The following is a 27,031-nucleotide window of genomic DNA, read 5'->3' on the forward strand; positions in this document are numbered from 1 at the left end:
AAATAGTCAAGTCTCCAAAACACCCAGCAAATACGAGGAGTAAATTGACAAAAAAAAACACTATTTTTACCAATACTGACCAAATATCCAAAACTGACAAAATGTGCGCAGAAACTTTCAACTGATACTTTTGAGTCTGGCGTTTAAAAATCTCTTTCGGGTCGTTTCGTAAGTTTCTATCTCCGTTTTCTTTTCAGCTGATTATCTTCTTGCCAGCCAGATGACAATTAAAAAAAACAAAGCTGATGGTTTTTATAAACAAGAGCAAAGGGTTTGATTGATGTTTATATCATAAGCTTTTTATTGCACATATTCTTTTGTTTCTGCGCTACAAAATATATTTATTTTGTGAAACTAGAATAGATTTTGAACGAATGAGGAAAAATTGTCCCAAATTTACTGGTAAGGCTATCTTAAACGCAACCTTCTACTCGGCTCTGTGTTTTCTGAAATACACTTGCCACAAAATTTTATCTAATTAGCAATTTTTTGCATAGTTTGGGGGTTAGCTGCGTCATTGAGTAAAAGAGGTTGCTTTTTGATCAACTATTTGTCTTACTTCCTAGTTTTTTTTGCCTTCTTTGTTTTGATAATATTTTCTTTTGGCGCCATTAAAACTAAAAATTGAACTATATGGTAAAAAGGAAAAAGTGACTTGAGTAAAATTAATTGCATTGCAATGCATCCACGTAGGCTGTGTGGCATCTACTTGGCGGAATTTTTCATCTAGCTTAATTTGAGCGTGAAAAACTGCAATTTGTTTGATTGTAATTCTCTTTCGTTTTTGATGAAATACCTCAGGTGTAAAAGAAAAATAGCCGGGAAATTTTACCACTTTTTCCCAATTCAGACGAACAAGTGTTCAATTAAAACTTGTTTCATTTACTTGACGACGTTAATTTCCCTGCACTTTATTCGAAGAGGCGGCGCAAACTTGACAATTATTCGACTTTCAACTATAAACTTAACTTCAACCAACCTTTGCAAGTCATGCATTTAAGAACTAAGAACTAAATTTCAGATTGTATAAATGAAATAAAACATTTCAGACAGAAAAAAGCGACGTCGGTTTGAAGAAGATGGCAGCAGAAACAGACATATCCGAATACCAACTCAGGTTAGCCACTTTATTTGTATTTTTAGCTCCCATTATTCGCAAAGATGTGTGAATGAATTACAATCCAGAGTGGATTTAACCCCAATTTAAGATGGGGTTAAATCCGAATGGACGTTTTGAACGAATTGACGTTTTTGGCGAAAAGGAATCTTATGATAAAATCAAAACAATTTTAGGGCCACTTTTGACAGAAATTGTAGGAATTTTCAGACCGGAAAACAATCTACGGGAGAGCTGAAGTATTCGAAAAAACCAGAAACAGTCAAGTGGTCTGATTTTTTCCTAGTTTAAGAACAGGTTTTTTGCCATTTTAAAACATAAGTAGTAAGATTTTTTTTTCTATCTCAGTCTGGAAAAATAGTTAATTAAGATTTTTTCCTTATTTTTAGAGAACTAAGTTTTCTTGTAACGCTAAGGGTGTTGTTCTACCAAAATTTCTTGAACGGAAATCCTTGGATACTTGGAATCAGTAGCACTTATCATAGTGGTAAGGAGATCAACTTGAGATCTTTAGGTTGTGTATTTGATCACCTGTCGTGAAAATGATAGTTTGTTAAGTTCAGCTCCCGTTTGTTCACTAGCTTCAACAAAGTCTGAAAAATTTCGTCGGCATTTCATTATTGGTTCCATGTTCTAGCAAAACTAAGCGGTCTTCAGCAGAAAAAATAAGAAGAGAAGAGAGAGAGAGAGAGAGAGAGAGAGAGAGAGAGAGACTGATTGTATCAAAAAAGAGGCGCCTCTAATGTTCAGATCACATGGGGAGGAATTTTGTTTTCGGATGTGTTTTAGTTTTCTTTTTTTTTGTTTTCCACATCCTAATATAACATCGTAAAGTCCTTGTGATCAACTGTGATTAAATGTCCAAGAAAAGTCTCAGTCTCGAGAAAAACCGGTCCCGATATTTTTTTTGGTCTAATTGGGCGAATAAAGTGAGCGCGCAAGCTTATTTTGTTTTTCAACCAAAATTCAGATGCCACAAATAGACATCGGAATGGGTCGAGTGATATATAATATTAAAGCCCTTTCAGTCGTGATTCGAGTGACATTCAATTTTCAAAACAGGCAATTTCTGGCCTACGGCGGTGCAGAAATTTTTGGTGAAATAGGCCATCTACAGTTTTTTGGAAGATGAAAGTCTTCAATCAAAATTTTTTTGATTTTCTTCTGAAAATGCCCCCGCCTCCTACTCTTAAGAAAATCCCGTGTGATCATGCGTCTTAAATATGTAGCCACTATTATAGGGTACGCAGATGAGAAAAGGCTGTCGAGGTTTTTATTGCTGTTTCATCGCTGAAAATAAGCCAAATTAGCGGTAATTTATCGATTAAATTTGCTATTGTGGCAATGAGCATCGATAATTCATCGCTGTTTTTTTTAACTTTTTTATCGCTAATTTTCAATGTGAGCTCAACCCGGGTCCCAGTTAATTTGAATCAGTCAATTCTTATTAGAAAGAGTTGCTGAAATCTAATCAACTATTTGACAGATCTTATTAACTGAAGTCCACCCCAACTCATATGCTATTTTTTACTATATCCTTTCTTCTCCTGATTGTATTTTTTTGGCATACCCTCGTCTGTGTTGTTATGTATAGGTACTGTTCTCCAAATTACTCTTCGTCCGAGGACGACAGTGATTGTGACTTGGAACATTTTGTTCAACTTCCGAACTCAGCTCTCGGAATGTCCAAAAGAGATGACTCATCTGAAAACAAATTCACAACTGCTGTTCGCCAATCAGAAGACGCGAAAAACAGAAACGAAAGTGCTTCGCATGATTGGAACGATTTCCAGAGCTGTGAGATAACGACGACGACATTAATCGACCTATCAGATTGCAGGTCAGTCCGTTCAGCTGAACTTTGAATGAAACAGGCACCTGCAAAAAACAAAGTATTTACCCCAAAATGAATTCTACGCCTAAATGTGAATTCACTTCGCTTCTTTAGTTTTTCTTTAGCGTTTCCATCTGTGATTTTTACTAGTGAAACTTCATTTTAAAGCTCGATGTGTTTTAAAATTTAGCATGTATGGTAATTGCCTGCCCCAAGCACATTTGATCTACATCAACAACCTTGTAAAATCGATAGTTCATACAGAAAAACTTTTTTTTTGTAAGTGTGTGTTTTTAAACAATAAAAAATTCATTTCATTATATCTACTGACTTTGAATACAGATGCAGAATTTATGCTTTTCAAGTTCCTTGTATATTGTCAGTTTATCCATAAACACAGAATCTGGTCGCTGAAACTGAATCATTCAACGTCGATTGCTATAGAGTCATCATAACCCATAATTATGGTGGCTAGTCGCGACTAATTTTTCAGAACAGTTCTGCATTTTTTGTATGGGAACTAATTTTAGTCTAGGTGCAAGCATGATCAGGTGCATGAATTGTACACAAATGTCTAACTATTGATTGGGAATGTAAGGATATCAATACAATGGCTCCCAGAGACAAGCTCATTTTTTTTCATTTAAAAAAACGTTGGGCACTGAAAAACTTTCGTTTTTCCAATTTTGTCTCAGAAACTTTGCTCGGGTCGAAGCGCTCACTTCATGTTTCGACTTTCAAAGTCGAGCGCATCTCAGTGCTCGACCGAAACGGAATAGTCGAGACAGGGTTTGGCTCGTGCACTAATTCGAAACATATCTGAAACACAGCCGAGTACAGCTGAAACACAGCCTCAAGCACGATAAAAAGATACTTCGAGCACTGTCAAAACATACCTTGAGCTTGGTCGAAACTTCAATTGAGCAGATTGATATGTACCTTTTTCTCGCATTTTTTGCTGGCAAAACTGTATGACAAAAGCACCCCGAAACCGCAAAACAATCCAGTATGTATATATTTTGAATTTGTAACTTGTTAGATCATTATTTTTTCTGATCTTTTACAGGATCGATTGAGAAGGCCTACATATGGCCGCGAATCATAAAAAAACGACAAACTTGGCCTAGACGGTCTAAACATTTTGGTCGGAAAGACGAAACAAATGAACATTAACGAGACAGTCGATAGACGTATACGTTTCTTAATAGCTTGAATCAAATTGCGACAAATTTATTTTTTTAACACTGAAGTTCCCGAGCGATGAAACTTTCAAAGTATTCAAGTTGTTCCATATTGTGAAACAATTTGCAAAAAAAATCAGGTCAAAACTTGTATCCTGACTCGATCAACTAGCTATAAATTTAAACAGTAAGGAGTTTAACACTGAAGTTCCCGAGCGATGAAACTTTCAAAGTTTTCAAGTTGTTCCATATTGTGAAACAATTTGCAAAAAAAATCAGGTCAAAACTTGTATCCTGACTCGATCAACTAGCTATAAATTTAAACAGTCGTGAAGCAAAACATTGTTTTTTTTAAACAACAATGAAGAAGTTTTTAATTATGTTTATTTCGTTTTAGAAATGAAATTTTTGACAAAAAAATAGGCAAAACTTGGCAGTAATATCCAGCCTGGAAAATGATTCGAGTTGATTTTGTCTGAAGCATCGAGTTGTTCGAAAAAATTTAAGTTATTCTTTTTCAAAGTTGCGTTTATTAAAAATGAAACAATGAGTTTAAATACACATGTTTCAATAGTGCATTCTGATTTTCCGGTAGATTAAAAAAATTGCTGTTTATAAAACTATTTTTCTGTTCATTCGAGTTTGCCGTTCACCACAATTAACCTCAATTGTCTTGAAACATTATTGGGATTCGATCATTCTCAAATTAAATTTCAGCCCGTGAACTAGCTGTCATTTGCATCTGCTTTCAGTTTTTTTGGATGTTTGCGCTTAAATTAATGACGTCATTATAGCGCGAAAGTGAAAAAGCTGAAATTAGATTTTCTTAGACAAAAGGCCTTGAAACTACTGGTTTGTTTGAAACTAATGCTTCAATAATCGATTAGAATCAAATACTTAAGCTCATTTTTATTTGCCCTATCGTACGTCAAATTTCAGCTGCGCTGAGTTAAAAGTTAGCTACAAAAATCTTCAGTTCAGTTTAACTAACTGATAACCCTCCTAATACTCAGCAAAACTTTCATAAACCAAAAAATCATAGAAAAAATTCGAAATTTTCAAAGCTATTTTGTACAGTAAATCGCATCACACGACCTCATTGTTTTTAACATCAAGAAATTCAAACAATAAAAAAAATTGAATAGTTTTTCATAAACGATTGGCAAAGAAATATCTTTATTAATGGAAATATCTATTCAAGCAGTGAAGCTTCCGACTTTTGGTTGAAGTTTTTATTTAGCGTAAATATGATAGAAAAAATAAAAGCTTCAAAACAAGCAATAAAGGATATCGTTTTTAAACGTTTTGAAATAGATCGTTAGAGTGAATCGGTTCACAAAAAATAGGAGTTTTTCTTTGCAAGCTAGTGAATAAATGATACATCGAAACGTTTTATAGTAATTTCATTAATTGAATTGGTTCGCAGAATATTTCAAAATTTTTTAATAAGCCATCCAAGCGCTTAAATTTTGAGAAATAAGTTTTTGTCGCTTGTTTTTTTGGCAAAACTTTATAACAGATGAAAACTGCAAAATAAACCAGTATATACATAAATACATATATATATTTAAAGTGTAACAAGCTAAGCCAGTATAACTTCTGGTCCTTTACAGGACCCCATTGAAAAAGCCTGCATGTGGTCGCAAAATTGAGAAAAACGATGAATTTGGCCCACGGTCTAAATACACCAAATTTTGGTCGGAAATTCGAAACAAATAAAAATAACGAGAGAATCAAAAATATTTTTTAATAGCTTGAACAATTTGCAAATTTTGTTTTGAAAGCAAGCTCTCAAGCGACGAAATTTTTGAAATATTTCAAGCGTGCTATCGAGCAGCTTGCTGAAAACTACATAGCTCTGAAGCATAACATTGCGTTTTCGAAACAACAAAGAGAATAATTTTAATATTAATTTTTTCGTTTCAGAAATGAAATTATTGACAAAAATAAGACAAAAATTTGGCAATTATATCCAGCATTGAAGTTGATTCAAGTTGATCCTGACTGAAACATTGAATAAGTTTAAGATAAATCTTTAAAAAATCCATATTTAGAATAAGTTTGTAAAATGTAGCTGAGAGTAACTTTTAATAGTTGCGGTTGTGAAAACTAAAGCAATGAATTTAAATGCACACTGTATCTATCGTGCATTCTGATTTTCCTTTAAAATATGTTTAAAAATTGCCGGTATTCAAACCAACTATCCGATTATTCGAGAGAGCTTTTTACCAAAATTTTTTTCAATACTGTGACATATTTAGATTCGATCATTTTCAAAAAAAATTTGCCCGTGAACTAGCTGTCATTCGCATCAGCTTCCAGCTTTTTTGTGGATAATGCGTCCAAAATTGATTAAAACCAAATATTTAAGCGTAATTCAGTTTGCCGTAATTTAAACCAATTGTCAGCTGAATTGAATTAACCGTTACCTATGATAAACTTCTTTTCAATAAATAACTGTTTACCGTCCCAAAATTTAGCAATATTTTAAAAGCCAGCCAATCAAAAGATAAAACTTCGAAAATTTCAAATTTTTATTATACCGTAAACCGCATCAAAAAGTGTCAACTTTTTTTAAAAGCAGGACATTCATAGAGAGATTATGTTCAGAAGTATTGAACTTGATAGATAGAAGGAACCGGTTCATGAAACTTCTGAGTTTTTTTGGCAATTGTCATAAAATGAGATATTGAATTAGTTTACAGCAATTCAAATGCGTGAATTGATTTGCAAAAAAGTTCAAAATTTTTTTAGCAAGCTCTTTTAAAGTTAAAGATCTTATTAGCAAGCGATGAAACTTCGAAATTTCATAGGAGTCAACTCAGAAAAACTTGAAGTTGAAATCTTAGCTTGAATCTTGAAGCATGAGCGAAAACACATCGAAATGCTTAAAGTTGTGTAAAGAGCTTGAGTCATTTGGCAATAAGCATAAGTTAATTCAGGAAGTCGATTAAATGATGAACTTATGAAAGAGTTCAAGGTGCCTCATAGCGTAAATCAGTTTGAAAAAACTTAAAAACAAGCGGCTGACATCAAAATTTTGTTCAAACTCAAGCCTTTATAATAACTTGAATTTATGTGGAAAATTTTGATTAAGAGAAAGTAAGAGAAATAAAACTTTGAAAGTTTTCAGGTTATTTTCAAAGATTGAATCAATTCGAGGCAAACTTAATTCTTTAAAGCAGTAGAAAACAACACATAATTGTTTTTAAAATTGTTCTTTCAAACGTGTTCTCATAAACAAGTGATACAAATACTTCAGCTTTTTCAATGATGCGCAAAAGTTGCAAAACTTTTTGCTCAGGAAATTGAGCAATAAATTTTTAAAAAAACCTGAAAGTTCGTTCAGAACCAACCGGTCCGCAAAAAGTTGAGCGTTTTGCAAGATATCGATGAAAAAGTTAGAACAATTTTTGGTTGTTTCATAGCTCAATAAAAAGAAGTTTTTTTTCAGTCAATCTCAAATATGTATTGCACTTTTCAACGTTAGTATACTTTTAAAAAGAGACATCAAGAGAAGACAGAAAACGGGGAAATTTCAGGAATTTTTGCATATTTACATTATCAGGAAACGTAAAACAAATTACATTTTGTTTCTGAACCGATGAAACCGCTAAAAGTTTTGGTGTGCTAATGATGGAAATTTTCCTTGCTAAAACAGGCAAGGCTTACTCCAGCCTTTTCTTTCTTTTTAAGAACATAAAAATCATTAGATTGCTTATATTTTCACACCTACGAGCTTCTGAAAAATAAAAATTTTGCAAAAAACCCCCAAACACAAATTAAGTTCCCGCTGGCATCCAAAAACGGGCACAAAATAATGATTTCAAATGTATGTTTGAGTTTTTCTGAAAATTTTCAAACTTATCAAAAAAATCGTAATACCGTTCATATCTCCTAAATTATGAACTTCTGGTCAGCCAAAAATTATCCTTGGAATTGCAACTCTAAATTACACATCCAGCTGCACACGTCTGCGAGTACGAGTACATAATTTTGCATTAAAGTTTAATTTTAAACTTTTTCTAAGTACAAGGATTTTTTTTTCAAATCAAAATTTCGTCAATTTTCTTAACTACAACCTTTAGCAAATTCAAACTGTGGCTTAGGGCTCGCAACACTAAACTACATCTTGTTAGCATGCACCTATGGAAAAAAATGAATTTGAGTGAACTTTTGAACTTTTTTATCAAGTTTTGAGAAACTTTCAAGATATTCATACAATTGTTCATCTCTCTTAATCACGAGATTTCGGAAAGCTATCTTTTGGCAATGGAATGATAGCCTTAAAAAAACTATCATTAGCATGCAACCAAATGTTCAAATTTTTGATTAAAAACAATAATTTAAAAGTGTAATTAGGGTAATTTTTCAAAGAACTTCTTGAAAGGATGCCCAAAATTATTCAACTTTTTCGCCCATGCAAATGAGCAATAAATTTTGGAATACTTCAAAGTTGATTCAAAAGCTTGAATAGATCCGCAAAAAAAACTGAGTGTTCTCTATCAAGATATTGATTAATGAAACTTTGAAACAGTTGCGGTCGTTGCTTAATATAACAGAAAGAAAATATTTTTCGATCAATCACAAACATATATTGAGCTATTCATTGCTAGTACACATTTAAAAAGAGTCACAAAGAAGACGGAAAACGGGGCAATTTTACCCACGAAAGTCTACCCTAGGTGTTTTTGTATGTGTTTTTCACCAAGGAACGTACAGCAAAGTTATTTATTTTTTTTCTTAACCGATAAAACCGCTAAAACTTTGGTGTGCTAATTATTCAATATTTCCTTGCTAAAATAGGCCACGCTTTATCCAGTTTTTTTCTAAAGCTTTAGCAGAATAAAATTCGTTAAATGGTCTATGTCGTCTCAGCTACGAGCTTCTGGAATGGGAAATTTTTCGCAATGAACCCCCAAACACAAACTAAATCCACGTTGGCATCCCACAACAGGCACGAATTACTGATTTCAAATCTTTTTTTTGAAAAGTTTCAGAATTTTTATGAAAAATACTCAAAACTGTCCGGATCCCTTAAATTACGAGCATCTGGTCAGCCAAAAACTGGCTTTGGAACTGCAACTCTAAATTACACCCCAGTTGCACCCGTCTGCAAGTAAGAATACAAAAGTTTGCGTTGAAATTTAAATTAAAACTTTTTTCCAAGTGTAGAGATTTTTGAACAACTCGTAATTTCATCACTCTCCTTAACTACAAGCTTTATCAAACTCAAACTGTGGCTTAGGAATTGCAACTGTAAACTACACTTTGCTAGTACGCAACTACGAAGAAAAACCTATTTGAATGTATTTCTGATTTTTTTTCATGTTTTGAGAAACTTTCAAAATAATCAAAAAGTTGTCCATCTCTCTTAAGTCCGAGGTTTCGTGGCTTAATTTGCGGCTTTAGAATCAAAGCCATCAAAACACTATCGTTAGCATGCAACCAAGCGTTCAAATTTTTGAGTGAAAACTGTATTTTAAAAATGTAATCAGAGTAATGTTTCTCAAAGTTTCTTGACACGAAGCGCCAAATGTTTGGCTTTTTTGCCCAGGCAAAAAAAAACAAAAAAAATGTTTTGGAATTTTTGAAAGTAGTTTCAAAAGCGGGAATTGGTCTTCAAAAAACTGGAGTGTTTTCTAGCAAAAGTTTTATCAAAAGATGAAAAACTTTTGGTTGCTTCATAATTTTATAGAAAAAACCTTCTTTGGTCAATCACAACCGTATATTGAGCAATTCATCGTAAAAAAATGTTGAAAAAGCCACAAGACAGACAACAGGACAATTTTACTCGCAAACACCTTCCTTAAGTATTTCTGTATGTTTTTCTTTTCAAGAAACGTAATACAAAATTAAATTTTTTTATTGAACCGATAAAACCGCTAAAAACTTTGATGTGCCAATGAAGGAACAATTTTCTCCTAAAACAGCCCAAGCTTTATCCAGCCAGTTTCTTTCTCAAGTGAAGAAAAACTCGTTAAACTGCCTATATTTTCCTAGCTAAGAATTTCTTGAAGGTGATAATTTTGCTTGGGACCCCCAAACTTCAACTAAATTCCCGCTGATATCCAACAAAGGGCACAAAATACGGAATTCAAAAGTTTGAATTTATTTTAGTTATTTGCAATTATAATTATTTGAAGTTTCAAAATTTTGTTTTTGAAATTACTTTTAAAGTTTTAATGCAATTTTTGAGTGATTCATAAATTCATCAATTTTCTTAACTACGAATTTTAGCAAACGCCACCCATGGCTTAGGAATTGCAATTTTAAACTTCACCCCATTAGCATGCAACTACGGAAAACAGTTTTGCATTTGAAAGTACTCTGAATTTCTTTTTAATTTTGAAAATTTCCAAAATTTTCAAAAATTCATTCTGATCTTTTAAATTACGAGACAGACTTCGGAACGCTAGTGTTTGACATTAGAATTGCAATCCTAAAATAAATCATCGTTAGCATGCAACCAATCATTTAAACTTTTGATGAAAATTTATAGGTTAAAAGTGTAATCAAGGTATTTTTTCTCGAATTTTCAAGACAATTGGCATAAGGATCTGACCTTGACATGCATGAGTGGAAAAGTATCTAGATTAATCATATCTTGCTTCGTCCCTTCTTGTCCTGAGCTGCTCAGCCATGCCGTGCGCTGACCCTCCTTGCTGTGCGCTACCCTGTCCCTCCTTGCTGTGCGCTACCCTGTCCATCCTTGCTTTGCGCTGCCTTTCCCTGCTTTGCTTTGCGCTGCCCTGCGCTGCCTTACTTTATTTTGCCCTAGTTGGCGCTTCCTCACCTCGTTTTACGCTGCCCTGCCCCTCTAAGTCTTGAGATGCCCTGTCCCTGCTCTGCACTGATCTGCCTTGCCTTCCGCAGTCCCTTCTTGCTATGTGCTGCCCTGTTTTGCTTTAAGCTGCCCTAATCACTTGCCACGAGTTGCCTTTTTCTGCTTTTCGTTACGCTGCCCTCCTTGACTTGCGCTGCCCTTTTTGGCTTACGCCGCTTTGCCCTTGTTTGCCTAGCGCTACACTACTTTATGTTACGCACCCCTGCCATGCTCTGTCCTGCCTTCCGTTGTGCTGCCCTGCTTTGCTCTATGCTGCCCTGATTGGCGCTGCCCTGCCCTGATTTTCTCCGCCCTACCCTCTTTGCCTTGCGCAACACAGCGTCATTTCTCTGCACTGCCTTGCCTTAATCTGTACTGTTTTGTGTCGCTCTGCCATGCCTCTCCTTGCCTTGCTGTGTCCTGCAATGAATTACGCGGCCATGTCCCTCCTTGAGCTGCCCTGCCCCCTGCCTTAAGCTACCCTGCCTTGACTTTAACTGCATATCCTTGCTCTGCCATGCCCTGTCCCCAGCCTGGCGCCGCCATGTCTTGCCTTACGCTGCCATTGGTCGCGCACTGCCTTGCCTTGTCCTTCCTTGCATTGCGCTACCATTTTTTGAGTTTAGCTGCTTGCCTTACCTTACCTGCCTTGCCGTGCCTTGCCTTGCCTTGCCTTGCCTTGAATTGCCTTGCCCTGCACTGCACTGCCCTTTCCTGTTTTACGCTTCCCTGCCTTGCCTTACGCTACTATGCCTGGCATTGCTCGTCATAGAATTGCGCTGTCCTGCTTTGTCTAACCGATCTATGTTCAGTGACGAAATGATCATTTGCCTGAGGTGTGGAAAAATATGGAACATATTTCGAATACAAAAAAAGTAACTGGTCAGAAACTTATTTTGACCCAGCCATATGTCGAAAAACCTCAAACCGTTACTGTTTGGGGATTTGCTGCTGGTTTTTGTTGCCTTTACGCTGGAATCAGAACAATTATTGAGGAAAATTACGTTGAGGTTTTGGATAATTTTTTATTGCCCAGTTGAGAAAAAATGGATCATATCAAAAAATTCATTTTTCAACAAGTTTATGCTCTATCGCATACATGTCACGTCACAAAAACCTGGCTGCGACAAAAAAGAATTGGATGTCTCGATTGGGCACCAAAATCACCAAATTTCAATCGGATCGAAAGTGTTTGCAGTTTGATGAAAAACCACATTATAAAAATCTACCGAATTCCCCACTCCAGGGTAATATCCAAATGTGAAAAACAATTGGCACAGTTTGCCGCGCACCTATGGTGTATATCTTGCCCATTAAATGCGAAAAACTTGCTCTTAAGTTGTTGAAAACCAGGGACTGCGATGTAAAAAAAAACTTTTCTCTGTTTCGTCTGTTTTAATCTTTATGTAGTTTTTTAAATTGCTGCTCTTTGATTTAAATAAGTTCAGTTAAGGTAATTGACGTTTTTTGGCGTTCGTTGACCTAAAAACATATTGCCAACAATTTGACATTAAATATAAAAAAGTTAACTCTGTCGATATCATGAAGTGTCTACTTTTTGTTCAAATTTTGGCATTAACAAATTCATAACCGTTTAAAACAGCACTCTCCTTGCTTAGAACAACTAGTTTTTTGCAGACCGGTTTGTAACCTCAATTGTCTTGAAATAATTCGACATTTTTTTGCTTGAACAGCCTGCATAGAAAGTTTAAGTTTCTGGCTACTGATTCGCTCTAAGAAGCAACAAGGATATTTCAATGTTTTATCGCTTCAGATGCTTGTTTAGGAAACCCGAAACTTTTGCAAATTGATTTGCTCTATTTTTTTTATTTAAGTTATTTTTTGGAACTCGATCAATTCAGAAAATATTAGTTGGAGTTACTGCGCTTGACTGACCTCATGAAAAATCTAATCATGTTATGACAAAACTCGACAAATTTCAAAATTTCCTTCTTGATTAGATTGCATTAAATTGTTTTGCAAACCATTTCAGCCCAAAAAACAAATTGAAGTATTTCACAGTTTCATTACTTGAATGGCTTGCTCAGAAAAATGAATTTTCGCAAATCGATTTTAGACAAGAAATAAGTTGAAAAATCAAACCGGTACGAGCTGAAATACTGGGCTATAAATCAAAATAGTCAGCTATTTTGCAATTGGCTGACCATATCGATTAAAAAGTTCAAAATTTCATTGCTTGAACAGCTTGCTCAAACCTATTATTTTGCGAGTAAAATGATTAATGAAAATGGGCCTGCTATTTGGCGGTTATTTATAAAACCATAAAGCAACTAATTTCCAACAAAAAAAAATTCACGTTTACTTGTAAGTCCGTAGAACTTTCTGAATTTCAGATATTTTGAGGAGACTATGGAAACAGCTGCAGCTCATTTTAATCAGTTTTTATCGATAACGGATTGCTCCAACTACAGGAAAAAACTTACAATGAAACTATAATGGCCAGTTATTTTGCCGGTTTTGAGCTCGGAAAAACTTTATAGGCGGGATGGTATTTCGTGTTTATGTTTGCAGCATCAAAGATTAACTCTTGAAATTCTAAAAGGAGCACATTAGCCGCGTGGGGTCAATGCGCACATAGATCAATGCTTAGCATACTCGGTTGTGAGTACGTAGATTCCACGTTCGATCAGCACTTTAATTTTTTTCAGACAGAAATCTGAAAAAAATACCACTTCCCACGCATATAAACTCCTCAAGTCCTTTAAACATTGGAACGCAGAACAAGTTTCGTTTGATTCGAATTAGCCGCCTTTTTTTAAACAAAATTCCAATAAACAACAAAAATAAAATTTACCAAGTGCAGCTTCTTGAACTGTCAGATGTTTTCAATTGCCAATAAGAAATACCGAAAAAAGTTAATTTTCAAAGGTTGACTTAAAACCCAAAATCAGCTTGCTCGAATTCGCTATTATACTTATTAATTGTCAGGTCAAGTCAGGTCAATTGAACTAACTGATAGCCAAGCGTAAATGCAACTTAATCAAAACATCTTTTGGCCATACCAAATATCAACGCAACTGACATCTTGTTGATGCGATGCCAATTTTTAACTTATTAGCTTTTTACCACAATAAATTTTATTCTAAGAAGTAATTAAAAACTATCTCAAATTCATTTTCCGTTTTAATGAGCTGCTAAAGTTATCATATATCCGTTCTTGCTTATAAGATTTTTCTATGTCAAATTTCAGCTCAATTTTAGAGTAGCCGATCGATTTAAAAAGAGCATAAAATTTTTCGACCTCTGAAGTTTTGTTAAATGGACAAAAGCTAGTGTTTTTTCTAAGTTCACGGTAGAGAAAAGAATTTTTTCCGCTCTCGTCTATTCTTAGAAGTTCGGGTCTGACTAATTTAAAACTCAAACCATTTTTCTCGAAACTGAGGACAATACCCAACAAACAATTGAAAAAAGTCAATGCACACACACGAAAGCAGAAAAAACACTGGGTGTTTTTGAAAATATATGCTCTTAGAACTTCGAAAACAATTTATGAAGTTTTTTTGATAAATTCACCCAATTTGACATAAAACTGAATCAATAGGCACTTATGTTCTTGAAATCTAATAATTAAAAAAACTTTCGCATCAGAAATTGCTCAGATGTTTTGTGATCTTTTTACTTTCTCTGTTCGATAGTGGAGATTGTTTTGGAACTGAACTTAAATAAAAATCAAAAGTCAATCCACGAAAAACCAAATGTGAGCGTGAACAAATTTTAAGACCTTGTTCATAAATAAATGTTAACTAACAACCAACAAAATCAAATTTCTGCTCATTTGAAAAAGTTGTAGTGTTTTCTAAATTTCATCTGTTTTGATCGCATAGCCATAGCAAATATAAGCTCAGCTGAATTTAATTCAAACGACACCGAATTTAAACTTTAAACTCATTTGACCCAACATTTCACCATATTTTATTTCATGATTTGAAGTAGTTAATAGCCATACCAAAGTCATCTCATTTCAACTATTTTTTCCGCGCTTCCAAAAAAAAGATTTTTATGACAAATTTAAGAACAACTAAAGAGAGTAGCAAGTCGCTTGAGAAATAACATAAAAAACTTTGACAACATATTTTTTTTTTGTTAATTGAGTGTTTCTTAGTTCATTGTAGATAGATTAATATTTTCTGTCCTCATGTGTTTCATCATCCGCTTTGCCCGATTTTGCGATCTGAACACAATATGAAACTCAAACCAGTTTTTGGATCAATGGGCAATTGTTTATTCCGCTGGGAAATCTAAAAGCTAAAATTATTTTACGACTCTGGAAATCGCTCACGTTTTTTGTGATTTTTACCCTTCTACTGCTAGAGAAGGAGGTTGCATTCCGTTTAAAGAAAGAAATTGGCGAAAAGGTGAAATTGGTGAACCTAAAATGAAAAGGACAAGTGAAGGAAAAATCTTTAAGACTTTTCTATGAAAACAAACAAAAAGTTTTTCATGACCTAAATAAGTGGCGTCCTTTCTTTTCTTAAGAACTTATAACTTGTTTGAAGAATCCAAACTCAATTGAATGGGTTTAGTATGAACAGAAATGACTACCGTACGAGGTCTTCTTTGAGGTAAGTTCAGTCCATGCGCCTCCACTATTACAAAATATCAGCTCATTTTGTGACTAAAAATTTTGTGAAAAACATTTCTACACCGGCTCGAGTTAATTAGATTATGACTCGATTTTCTAATAACCATGCAACTGACACTTCAATAACTATGTCGCAAAGGCACCAAAGGGGTTGTTTTTAGATGCTGATGAAAGGGTAGGCTCGTTTTTTTGTAATATGATAAATTAGGATAGAGACGGAGGTGTTTGATAATGAGTTTTGAGTCCATTTCTTTCTATTTCTGTGCCTACAGAGCATACTTATTTCAAATTATCACATCTAATTTGGTCATTAATCTCCTGTTATAATCGGACATTATCATGCTAATTTACTCCCTCTCTCTCTCCCTCTTTCTCCTCCCTTCTTTTTCCTCCTCTCCTCCCCTTAGAGAGACAATCTCGTCTCAAGTTGCCCTCTCAAAAAAATAATTGCGGTCCAATGTTCCAATGTAAAGCAGGGACAGCCAATCTAGGTTTGTATTTACTACAATTGAACAATTTTGAGTTCTGGGACAACGACTGCCGCTTAAATAAAAATCCGTTCTCACCCTCATCATAACGTCAATCTAATGTTCGTTTTATGCCCGAATGAACAATAGTTAGCATGCTATATTAAGAAACTCCTCTGAAAAAATACACCAAATAAGGATTTTTTTCTAAAAAAAAAATTGAAGTGCGATTCTCAGAATTGAGCAGTTGTTCCTACGCTAGAGTTAAATTCCTTTCCTCTGCGTCGCTTTCTTTTTTTCCTGACAAAGCAGCTTCAAAGCAGTCTGTTTTTTCTGACAACAAACCAACAGCAGCCTTTGTTTTGTTGGATCAACCCACCTTTCATTAGCAAAATTAGACAAAAGAAATTTCTCCTTTTTCAGATTTTCCCGGAGCTTAACTCTCTTATCGTGTATGGAAATTTCCCCATTTTCATTCAGGCCATAAAACCCGAAAGCTATCTAGTTGTATCAAAAAGGCTTCCATGGATCATAAAATCGAGCCGACCTTTCTAGATACGCCGCGCAGTGCTTGAAAATGTTTATCTAATTTTTCTGTCTGCATTTTTTGGCTGGTTGATTTCATAGCTCAAAAACTGTGCTGATTGCGCCTTAAGCTACCCTCTGCCCCTGATGAACATATTCCTCAAGGAATTTAACCCTGAATAGAATTGGCTGCGCAATCTATCCACCCCATTCACATCTACATCTTCATAATTTTTATCTCATTATACTAGTTAATTTCTTTTCTCGGTCTCTTGATTACACCTTCCTTGCGTATTATATTCCTCTACCTAATAATAGTTACCTATTATCATCGCACGCCGGGTGCCAGCATACTCTTTTAGGTAAGCTAAGGGATTAAATTTTCATTAGCCTTCTTTTCTGCGCAGTTTTATTAAAACAATTTAAAGTTAAGTAGAAGCCTAAGCTCATTTCGAGGTGTGCTGATTGAGCTCACTTTTTAAGCAAAAAACATGAGAAAAAAGACCCCACAGAAAAACCGAAAAAGAAAAAAAATTGGAGAAAGTACCCAATTTTTAGTAATTTTGTCACATAGTTGGTTCTCTTTACGAAAAACTGTTCGTTCGCACGATCTTTTTTTGAAAAACAGATAAAAAATTAATCGTTTATTGATTCAAAAATCCAGCTTTTGTTTTTTTTTCCAGAAAATGCACCTGAATTAAATGGGCTATTTGTAGAATGAGCGGTAATAGTAGCTAAAATAACGTTTAAAATGAACGTAAAACTTAGAAATTGGATTGATGAGTCTGAAAACAGAAATTATTTAGACCAGTTTTTTTCTACCTTGAGAATCTTCTCAATTTGTTAATAGGATCTGAATTACGAACGACTAATAGCTCATTAAGACTTTACTTCACTTGAACCCCGAACGAGCTTTAATTGAGGCAGTCAAAATAGAATGGAAAAAATACAAAACAAGAAAAAACTCTGCGCCGTGAACCTTACAACTCTTCGAGAGTGCCCGGAACAATGAAAAAACATTCAAATATTAATCGCAAGCTGTAGAAATCTTTCAAGAATTTACCCTCATAAAGCAAATTATGAAATTAATTTCACTCAAACAAATTGTGTTAGGAAAAATTATGCTTCAGGTAAATATTTAATTGAATTACTTAACGCAGTGCTGATTAAAATTATCCGAGCATAATGAATATGACTGAATATGTGAATGCGTTTTTATCAGAGTAGTTTAATTTTTGACTAATTGTTATAGTGAAAAAACCAAAAAATGTTTTAATTTTTTGTCTAAAGTTAACCTATTTTGCGAAAAACGCGTTTTAACTTTCTAGTCTACTTTTCGAAGTGGCTAAGCTTATGAAAATAATTAATTAACTGCTCAGTTCAACTTTGCAGAGCATGTTTCATAAGAAGCAGTTTTTTCCAGAAAATTTTGGCCGCACTGAAGCTTTTAATTAGGTTTTGTGAAACTTTTTTTTCCTCAGCTTTGCAAAGCTAATTAAAACTACCTTTCTTGCAATTTTGGCAAAATGAAGTATATAGGAAACAAACGTGACAGTAGAAATCTTTAAGGCTTGATCTGTCATTATAGATGTCGTGAAATTGTAGTTTCATGAGCCCAGGGGTCGAAACCTTGAGAGCTTCAAAGACTACTGGGTAATACGAAGCATTTCAAATCATGTCCAAAAACTTAAGTTCGCAAAATTCTTCCTGTTTGGGCTAAATGGTATCTGGTTGAAAAAATAGACAATTTGATTTTTGGCAGTCTCAAATGTTTTTTTTTGCTTGCATCAAAATTAAATTTTGACACAGGAAACGATTCGTGGCAAACTAAAAGTGCCACAATTGCACCAAGCGTCAAATTTTAATTGGCTACAAATAGCAGAGTACCTAAAATCTAATTGGAGAATGTATAAAAAAATTGCTGAGCTGAGGAAATTGTTGAGCCGTGTATCTGGGGGATTATAATCGAGCGAGCACATGCAACTTAACTGTATTGCGAATTTGAATTGAATGTCAAGTTAAAAGGAAAGTGCCGCAACGATAAAGTTAATTGAACGTTTGTAGCAAATAAAGCACATTTTTTTCAACGCAATTGTTTTTTTTTGTCCCAACTTTCGTAACGAAAGTAAAGGAATATTTGTGCTCGGGGTAGTTTTTTTCAGACAAATTTCGACTGTTTAACTAGCCATTTTTGACGGAACTTTTTTATATCATTCAAAAGGTCAAAAGGAAACAAGTTTCCGCCTGAGTTTCAGTTTCAAATTTTCCAACGAGTAAACAAGAGAACAGCAGATGTCCACAAATGAGAAAGTCTAAACTGAATTGTTATATCAAAGTCAAGAACTAAGCCAATTAAAGATGGCTCAAGAGACAATGCCAAGCTAACGTTGGCACAATTAAAATAGAAATAATCAGCATTAGCTGCAACTTTGCTCTTAAAATTATTAATGCGAATTTGTTTTGGTAGTTTGGTACTATTTTTGACAAGTGCTGGAACTTATGTTTTGAACTTTGTTGAGCCTCTGAGATTGTTTTTGAAAAAAAACGATGAAAAGCCACGAGAGAGTATTCTGGGGGAAATAGCAAGGCTAAGAATTGACGACCTAACTCCATATAAAAAATAAAAAACCAGATTTTCAAGTCGGAATGTTTATAGGGTTGAATTGTTGAAATTCGGGGAAAAATTCTGTCATGCAAATGGAAAAAGAAAACAACAATGAAGACTCCCGCAAAATTTTGTCAAAAACTATGGGGAAATTGTTAAAACTTTAACTAATTTATAGCCAGCAGTAAAGAAAAATTTTCCACATTTGAGAGGCAGGACCCGTAGGATGAGGACCGAACTTTCATTTTACTTGAAGACAAAACTTGGGAGTCGCTTGCTGATCTGTCAAAACGGATGTCATAAGAACTCACATTGTGAAGCCAGTGGTCGAAACCTTGGAAAAATTACAAAATACTGAGAAACACGAAACTTAAAACTTTTCAAATAATGGCAAAATGTAATATTTTTCAAAGTTCTTTTACAGTGTCCAAAATGGTCTCTGGAAAAAATAAATCAGACAGTTTGCTTTCAAAAAATTACTTGCCGAATAAAACGGTATGTTGCGTTTCTGGGGATTACAATTAAGCAAGCACGATAAACTTTAAATTCATCGCCAACTTTGAATTAAATACCAACTGGAAAAAATTCAAAAGTTATGATAAGGTTAAAAGAACATAAGTAGCAGTTGAAGCAGGTTTTCTTTCCCGATGGTTTTTTATCTCGTTTTTAAATTCTTGCAGTTCCAATTAAATTTTGACATGAGTGAGCTAGGGTTCTCCGCAAAGTTGAGATTCTAGACTGAATTGCTGTATTAGCCTAACGAACTAAGCTTGTTGAAGAGGCTCAAGAGACCTTGCAAAGTTTCCGTTGCCACAATTATAACAATTAATAAAAAGTTAAGCAGCATTAACAGCCATCATGGGGCCTTGAAAATATCTCTTGCAAGAAAAATTATTCGATAGTTTGGCTCCGATAATTTGAAAAGTGCCCGAATTTAATTTTTGACAATAAAGAACCTGAGGAAAGCTTCTATGGGGAAATTCACATTCACAACGCATTATGAAATAAAAACCTAACCGAGTACAAACATTCCTGAAGATTCCCAGCAACAACATTCGTCATTGATTCTGGGCAAATTGTCAATGCTCTGAGACAAATAATTAATTGACGAAATTTTCCTCGGCAGTATAGCCAGTTTCTTTTATTTGACCTAGGCCGGAAGATTAAAAACAAAAATGCCTTGTAGTTACAGGCAAAAACTTGATAACACTTGAAGAATTCCAGCTTAAGAGAATTCCAGAAAATTTCGCTTGTTCCTGGAACCGTTTTTAGAATGGCGTCAAAATCTGAGCTGGAGTTCGATATCAGTAAGAGTGCTCTAGCCAAAATGTTAAAAAACGTGACTCACTCTGCAACACCAAAACTTATTTATTTTTTTTTGAGTATGACAAAACATTTCAGTGAACAACCTTGTCCAAATAACTGCCAGAGAAGGTATCAACAACGCAGAAAAGCGTGAGAAAAGCAACAACAAAAGCTTTCAGGGAATAAAACTTTTTTGTTCGCAAACTTATGTCTTGTATTTTGGACTGATCAATAGTTTTGCTGCTTCCAATTATCAATTGCTGCAAGTGGTCACTTGGCTTACGGTTACTTGGTTTCTCAGCATACAAATTATACAGAAATCTGCGACAAAATGGAAAATTTGAGATATGGCGCCTATAAATTAATCAAAATTGCATTTTGTTTTTAAATAAGTTTGATTCAGCTGAAGATTTTTTACAAAAACAAACTCAACGCAAAAAATGCTTTGAAGTTCTATAAAAACTGAATCGAAAACTGGTACAACAGTTAGTTTGTTCAAAAAAATTAACATTATAGAGCACGATGTTTTTACTTTTCCATGATTGGTTTAATGAATTGTATCAGAGTCTTCGAAAATTGAACAGGAGCAGCTGCAATCAGTGTAAGCTATCTTAGCAAAATTTTTGAGAAAAAAATCTCAGAAAATTTTTTTTGGAAAGCTTATTTAATGAAAAGAAAAAGCACAAACTGCAACTTCGCTCATCAAAAGGTCCTCTGCCTCTGCTAATTCAATTCAAAACAGACTCAAAACAGACTTTCGAGTCTGTTTCGAGTTTTAGGTCTCAAGCAATATCTCTACAACAGAAACACCAAGCAAATATTAAGATCATCCAACTTGAGATCATCCAATTTGAGATATCGAAGACAACTCAACGAAATAAAATTGAAAATGAAAATCGCTAATGAAGAAAAAAAATTGAGAAAAAATGACTAATGGTTTCAAGTAAACAAATTGAAAAAAAAGTGTGGTTTTTACTGCCAACAGTATGTTTTTTCACACAATGCTACAACATGCTTGTTCTTGCGTATGTCGAATATACTTCTTTTAGATCACGCACATGTTCAGTAGCTAGCTGAGGTTCTCAAGAGATTATAGACCACATTAAGCTACGAAATTTGCTTTCTCTCACAAAAAACGCTCCGGCAATTTTCTTCGATAAGGATCAGGATTTGTCCGTGTTTGGACTCATCTCTCAATCTCTTGTGTCCTTGAGTGTTTTGATTTCCGAATGAACAAAGTGATTTTCACGATTTTTTACAATCATTATATCATCAATGACAACTTGAAGTCATGCAACGTTGACAACTGCCTGCCCTTTTCTCAAACTTCTCGAATTAATTAAGCGTGTTTTGATCCAATTATACATATATGCTTTTAGTATTTTCTCTAAGTGGAGGCGTTTTGAAAAATTTTGTAATTTTTTTCATTTTTTTGTGTAAATTAACCAAATTGGTTCTACAAAGTCTCCCAAAACAATTTAAGAAAAAAAATTTTGCCAACAACTGATCAAATTAACTCCGCTCTTGCAATCCAGTACTCTTAAGTTTAACTGAGGCTTATAATAAGAAGAGAATTAGTACTTTTGAATTAAGAAGTCGCTCAAAACTATACAGCCCACAATAGACTGTTCACACTCAGTTTTTTAAAAACGACTGTTATTTAGTTTGAGGCTCACTTGCTGACCAAGTTATTTAAAAATTGGTCTGATTGTTACTTGATACTTATTTGTTCATCAAGCCCTTGCGACTACCAAGTGTGTTTCAACCAGTCACCATTTTTTTCCATACTCACCTTTGAACACAAATACGCACGTGAAAATTTTACGCGCGTTTTACTTGCTTTTTTATAAACTCAAACTTAATCAATTATCCGCCACACCTGGGATAGAATTCACATAAAACATCTTTTTTGAGATGTCGACGGTTTGGGCTTCGAATCTGGCTGTGAACAGTTGTTTTTGCAAACTAGACCTTGTGTGCTTTTTCTGACTATTGTTTGTCTGTTTTTTCTGTTGGTTGAACTCCCGTAGCCCGACTTCTCAAAGATTCAGCTTTTATGTCTCTTTCTGTAGCAATAATACTTGAGGCGACAAGACTCTGGAGCTCGATTTCAGTCAGGACCTTTTTTTGCAAATAGAAAATTTTCAGCTATTTCAGGTTATTGTCTATCTGATTAAATTTGTGTTTTTTGACAGCTCAGCTTCTTTTTAGCATTCCAAAATTCTTTGTAAAAGTTTTAATGGTACAGTTAATTTTCTTCACATTTTTTTAATGCTTTTTTGCAATTTTTTTAAAATTTTTTTGACGTTTTTTTTGCAGTCTGTTTAACGGATCTAATGTGCCGTTAATTCTGTGTGTGCTTTTTGTTCAATGTGACCTTCGACATGCATCAAGATCAAGAAATTTGGGCCAAAAATGCACTAAAATAGAGGATTTTACATAGAACAGCGACTGAAGCTAATTGAGTCTTGTTGTTCAATTCCGACTTTCAAAATGGTGAATTTTTGTGGTCGGTGTGGTTTTGTGACTTTTCAACCAGCTAACTTCATTAGCGTCTTACATTTATAACTGAAAGGTATTTCAAAAGATGTTATTCGTCGTAAAGTTAGCGGGGTTTGGAAATGTCAAATTGGCCTACTTGACAAATAACTTGAGATAAATAACGCACAAAATACTTCATGCGCGTAAGCGGTGATTCAATCTGGCTCCGAAACCAATTTAAATTGAATTGAAGCAAGCTGTTTGATCTTTTTAACAAATTTTATTTTTATAATAATAAAATTTATCACTTTAACTAGCTTGTAATGGAGAGAGGCTTCAAAAAGTCTATAAAAATGAACCTTTTGACTTTTTATTGAAACATTCATCAAATTAAAGGGCACCGCCCTATATTCGTTACTTTTTCAAAAGACGTTACAGGGCAGTCAGAAGATTCAGGGCAGGGCTTTGCCCTAATACAAGCAGTCTTGCTGCTTTTTTAAGAACTAAATGCAGTGCAATATCCAATAGGTCATGAAGTCAATAAAAGCTGCCCTATTGCACTTCTGGCGTCGTGATCAAACGATTGCATGCGGACAAGATTGAAATTGCTCTGTTGTTTTCATTCACTATGGAGACCATATACTGTTCTGTTCATCTGCGGAGATTTAAGTGGCGCCCAACTCTCTTCTCTTTCATTTGCTGTTTAGTCCCTATGGGACTGAAAAAAGCCCTGCATGGTTTTTCTTTAATTTATTTTCTCCTTCCAAGATATTCACAATAAAACATGATGACCGAATTTAATTTTATTCTCACGAAACTATCATGTTTTTATAAGACGAGATAAACATGTTTAAAATCATAAATCGTTTGTCTGAAAAAAACCGGAAAAAAATAGTAGCAAACAAAATGCTAATTTTGAGAGACAGCATCCCTGGGAGAGCAGCAACTAAGGGATTCCTTTAACTAATTCCGACTTTTTTGAAAAACAGGGAGATTCGATACTTTACGTGAAGCGCTAAGAAATTTTTATCGTACAATAATAATAATTATTATTAATTATAGTAAAAATTATTGTCACAAACGGGTTACTTCTTTAAGCTCTCAGAAAAAAATCTCAATTTTTTATTCAAGCACCCAAATTTTGCGGGAACTATTTTTCTGCGCAATCATATAGTAATGACCATTCTTATAAAGAACTGATTTAAGTGTTAATTTTATGTTAGTTTTAACATAATTTTAACATATAATTAACGGTTAAATCAGTTCCTTTATAAGAGGGGATACTCGTTACTATCTGTTTCTTGATATTGCGCAGGAAGTTCCCGCAAAATTTGCGCTCGAATCAAAAAACATTTTTCTTAAAAAGAGTTGAAAAAAGTAACCCGTTTGTGATAATAATTTCCTAGTATAGTTAATTATAAGTATAATAATCAAGATAAAAATTACTTGGCTCTACTGGTAAAATACTCGATTGTGATAGCCTGAAACATCTAACTAAGAATCAATTTAATATCGCTCTGAGTATCTTGTTTGCTAATTTTTTATCTTTGTGTTTTATTACGCTTTTTTTTCTGCGAGGGGATGATGTTAGTTAAATTGGTCCAGACAATTTTATGATTGCATGTTTATGATTGCTATGTCTGTGGGTAACATTGAGATCAGAAGTCACTAGATGCGATTTATTTGATAATTTCCGCCGCCGGCTTCCTTGTTTTTCAGGGCAGCTCAACCACCGCCATCCCACATACCTTTTGTGTGTTCTGTTATGATATAATAGACGTGTTTTATTATATTACCTTGCACAATCAGAGCTAAAAACACAGACTGAGAGAGAAGTTGCAACAATTCACCATGTGGCTCAATCGTGTAGTTTTAACTAAGAAACATTTTTTATAGTAATCTACCATCTTTAGGCCGTATTTTATAGGCAGATACACACGATTTGTCATCCCTATTTTTGTTCATTTTTCCAATCTCGTTATTTTAATGAATACTTCTATATGTTTTAGTCTGTCACAAATCTATTATTTTTTAGAATATGAATGAATGCATTAAGCTAAGTGGCCCCCTATCCGTCTGTATGTATTTGTGTGGCTCGCCTAATTCCATAGAGCACGCCATACTATAGCAACCTGTTCACAAGCATAGAGCGTTTCAACGCATCCTTAGTTTTTATCTTAGTGGTTTGAATGTTGCTTAACCGCCTCTTAAGAAGCACTTTTTCTGCTTCACTACATATTACAGCAGCAGTCCCTAATTGGTTCCCATAGCCCCATTTTATGCAGCATACTTCTACTTCACCTCCTTTTAATTAAGCAGAACTGAAAAGGAAAAAAAAACACGAAGTATTGATGATTAGACATATTGTTAATGCGACATCTACCCATAGTTGTGCTCTAACTAACGTATGTATTTTCAACAATACTATTCAATAAGAAAGAGCTAGAAGCAGCAAACTTGCGGATGATGGATGAAGAAAGTCACAGGTAAATCACGCCATATTTCAATCTAAAACTCATCTGACCGTTTTTTTACTAGGTGCGGATTTTCCAACTATATATTTTTATAGACACCTCTGATGGTTAAAGTCAATAAAACTGGCAGTCAAAGCTCTGCTAAAACAAAATTTTTTGAAGACTTATTGAAAAGATTTGACCAAAAACCGCGTTTTCCCATCAAGTTTTGTGTATATACTTCCAAACTCTTGCTACTTTGAAAATGTAACTAAAATTTTACTTCATTAGAGCCGGCCGTCATTAATTACAAACTGCTGGAATTAACACGAAGCCATGAATCTTCCTCTTAACCTCTGATAAATAATTTTTGATTAATGAATTGTTGACTTTTGTTCAAAGATTTTAAATAAAGTTCAGTAACGGATCCATACACAGATCCATAGATCCATAGATCACGAAAAAAAACCACTATGATACACAAGTACCGAGTGAAGCAATTAAACTGAATTCTTTTTTGATAAATTGACATCTTAATTTATTCTTTATGCTTTTCAAATATCTTGCAAAACTTAATGATATAGAAAAATTTTGATATAAAATTTAATCTACTTTTTTGTTTATATTAACATATTGTTTGTTTGAACTTCTTTTATGTTTTCGAAATCATCAGTTGGGTTAATTTGAACAAACTCAAATTTCAAATGTGCTTAAATTTTGATCTTTCCATCTTCAGATAGTGACGGGAGAATTTATACTAATTATTTCCAAAAACAAAAAATAATTTTCGAAAATATGCTGAGGCTTGAACTTGAATGATCATTTTCCTATTAGAAATAAATTTGCGCGCTGTGGACTTTTTTTCAAAGGACCTGTCGATTTTGGGACCAATTTCCCATATTAGTATCTACAAGTTCACAAAAAAGGCCTGCGGGATTTTTTTGACTTTAACGAACGTGTTAGAATGCTCAGTGATTCAGATGGTTCTTCAAGCAAAATGATAAAAAAAAAACAATTGAAACCAGTAAAATGAACAAAAAAATCAAAAATCAGCGCTGGTCTGATTATTTTATGACTTTCAACGTATCAACAAAGCAATGTTTTCTGAGCGCTTTTTTGGGAGAGGGACTCCTCGCATCTTGATTATTAAATGAATGTCTTCAGCTCAGAATAAGACATAGTGTTTCAATATTTTAGTGGATTATCGAGCGCAACGTTTGAAATAGTGATATCGAGAGCAAATTGAACTTTCCGCAAAGTATTTAAAGTTTCAGCATCGCTTAATTAAAATGTTTCCAATGATAGCAAATCGATTCAGATCTTTGAAATATCTTGTAGTAATTCAACCTTTCAAGACTTGAACAGATAGCTTCAAAAATTTTTAATTTTTGACCAATCGTTTCGCTCTATCCTGTCTTCTTGTCTTGAACATTAAATGAATGACATGAATTCAAAATGTTTAAGAGCGATCCGTGAGATCAACTTTTGAGAAAGTCTTCGAAGTCTAGAGTACTCGAAAAATTTTCAGTCAAAATCAAATTGACTTTGCAGACCTTTTAAAGTGCGGAAACTTTGAGATTTTTTTTTTAAACTTGTTAACAAGATGAAATCAATTCAACTTCAAAGCTAAACAG

General features: G+C 34.2%; 1 protein-coding gene across 1 annotated transcript in view; it reads left to right on the top strand.

Moving 5' to 3' along the window:
• The first annotated feature begins 795 nt into the window (after positions 1–795).
• The window catches only part of LOC134840413 (putative uncharacterized protein DDB_G0274535), a 33,615-nt gene continuing 7,379 nt past the window's right edge, over positions 796–27,031 (top strand). Inside the window, exons 1-2 of the mRNA XM_063856195.1 lie at positions 796–1,117; positions 2,712–2,957. Of these exons, the coding sequence (XP_063712265.1) occupies positions 1,080–1,117; positions 2,712–2,957 (284 nt within the window). The 5' untranslated portion in view covers positions 796–1,079. The remainder of the gene's footprint in view (positions 1,118–2,711; positions 2,958–27,031) is intronic.

The sequence above is a fragment of the Symsagittifera roscoffensis genome, chromosome 2 (genome assembly GCF_963678635.1).
Source record: "Symsagittifera roscoffensis chromosome 2, txSymRosc1.1, whole genome shotgun sequence".
Taxonomy (NCBI): domain Eukaryota; kingdom Metazoa; phylum Xenacoelomorpha; order Acoela; family Convolutidae; genus Symsagittifera; species Symsagittifera roscoffensis.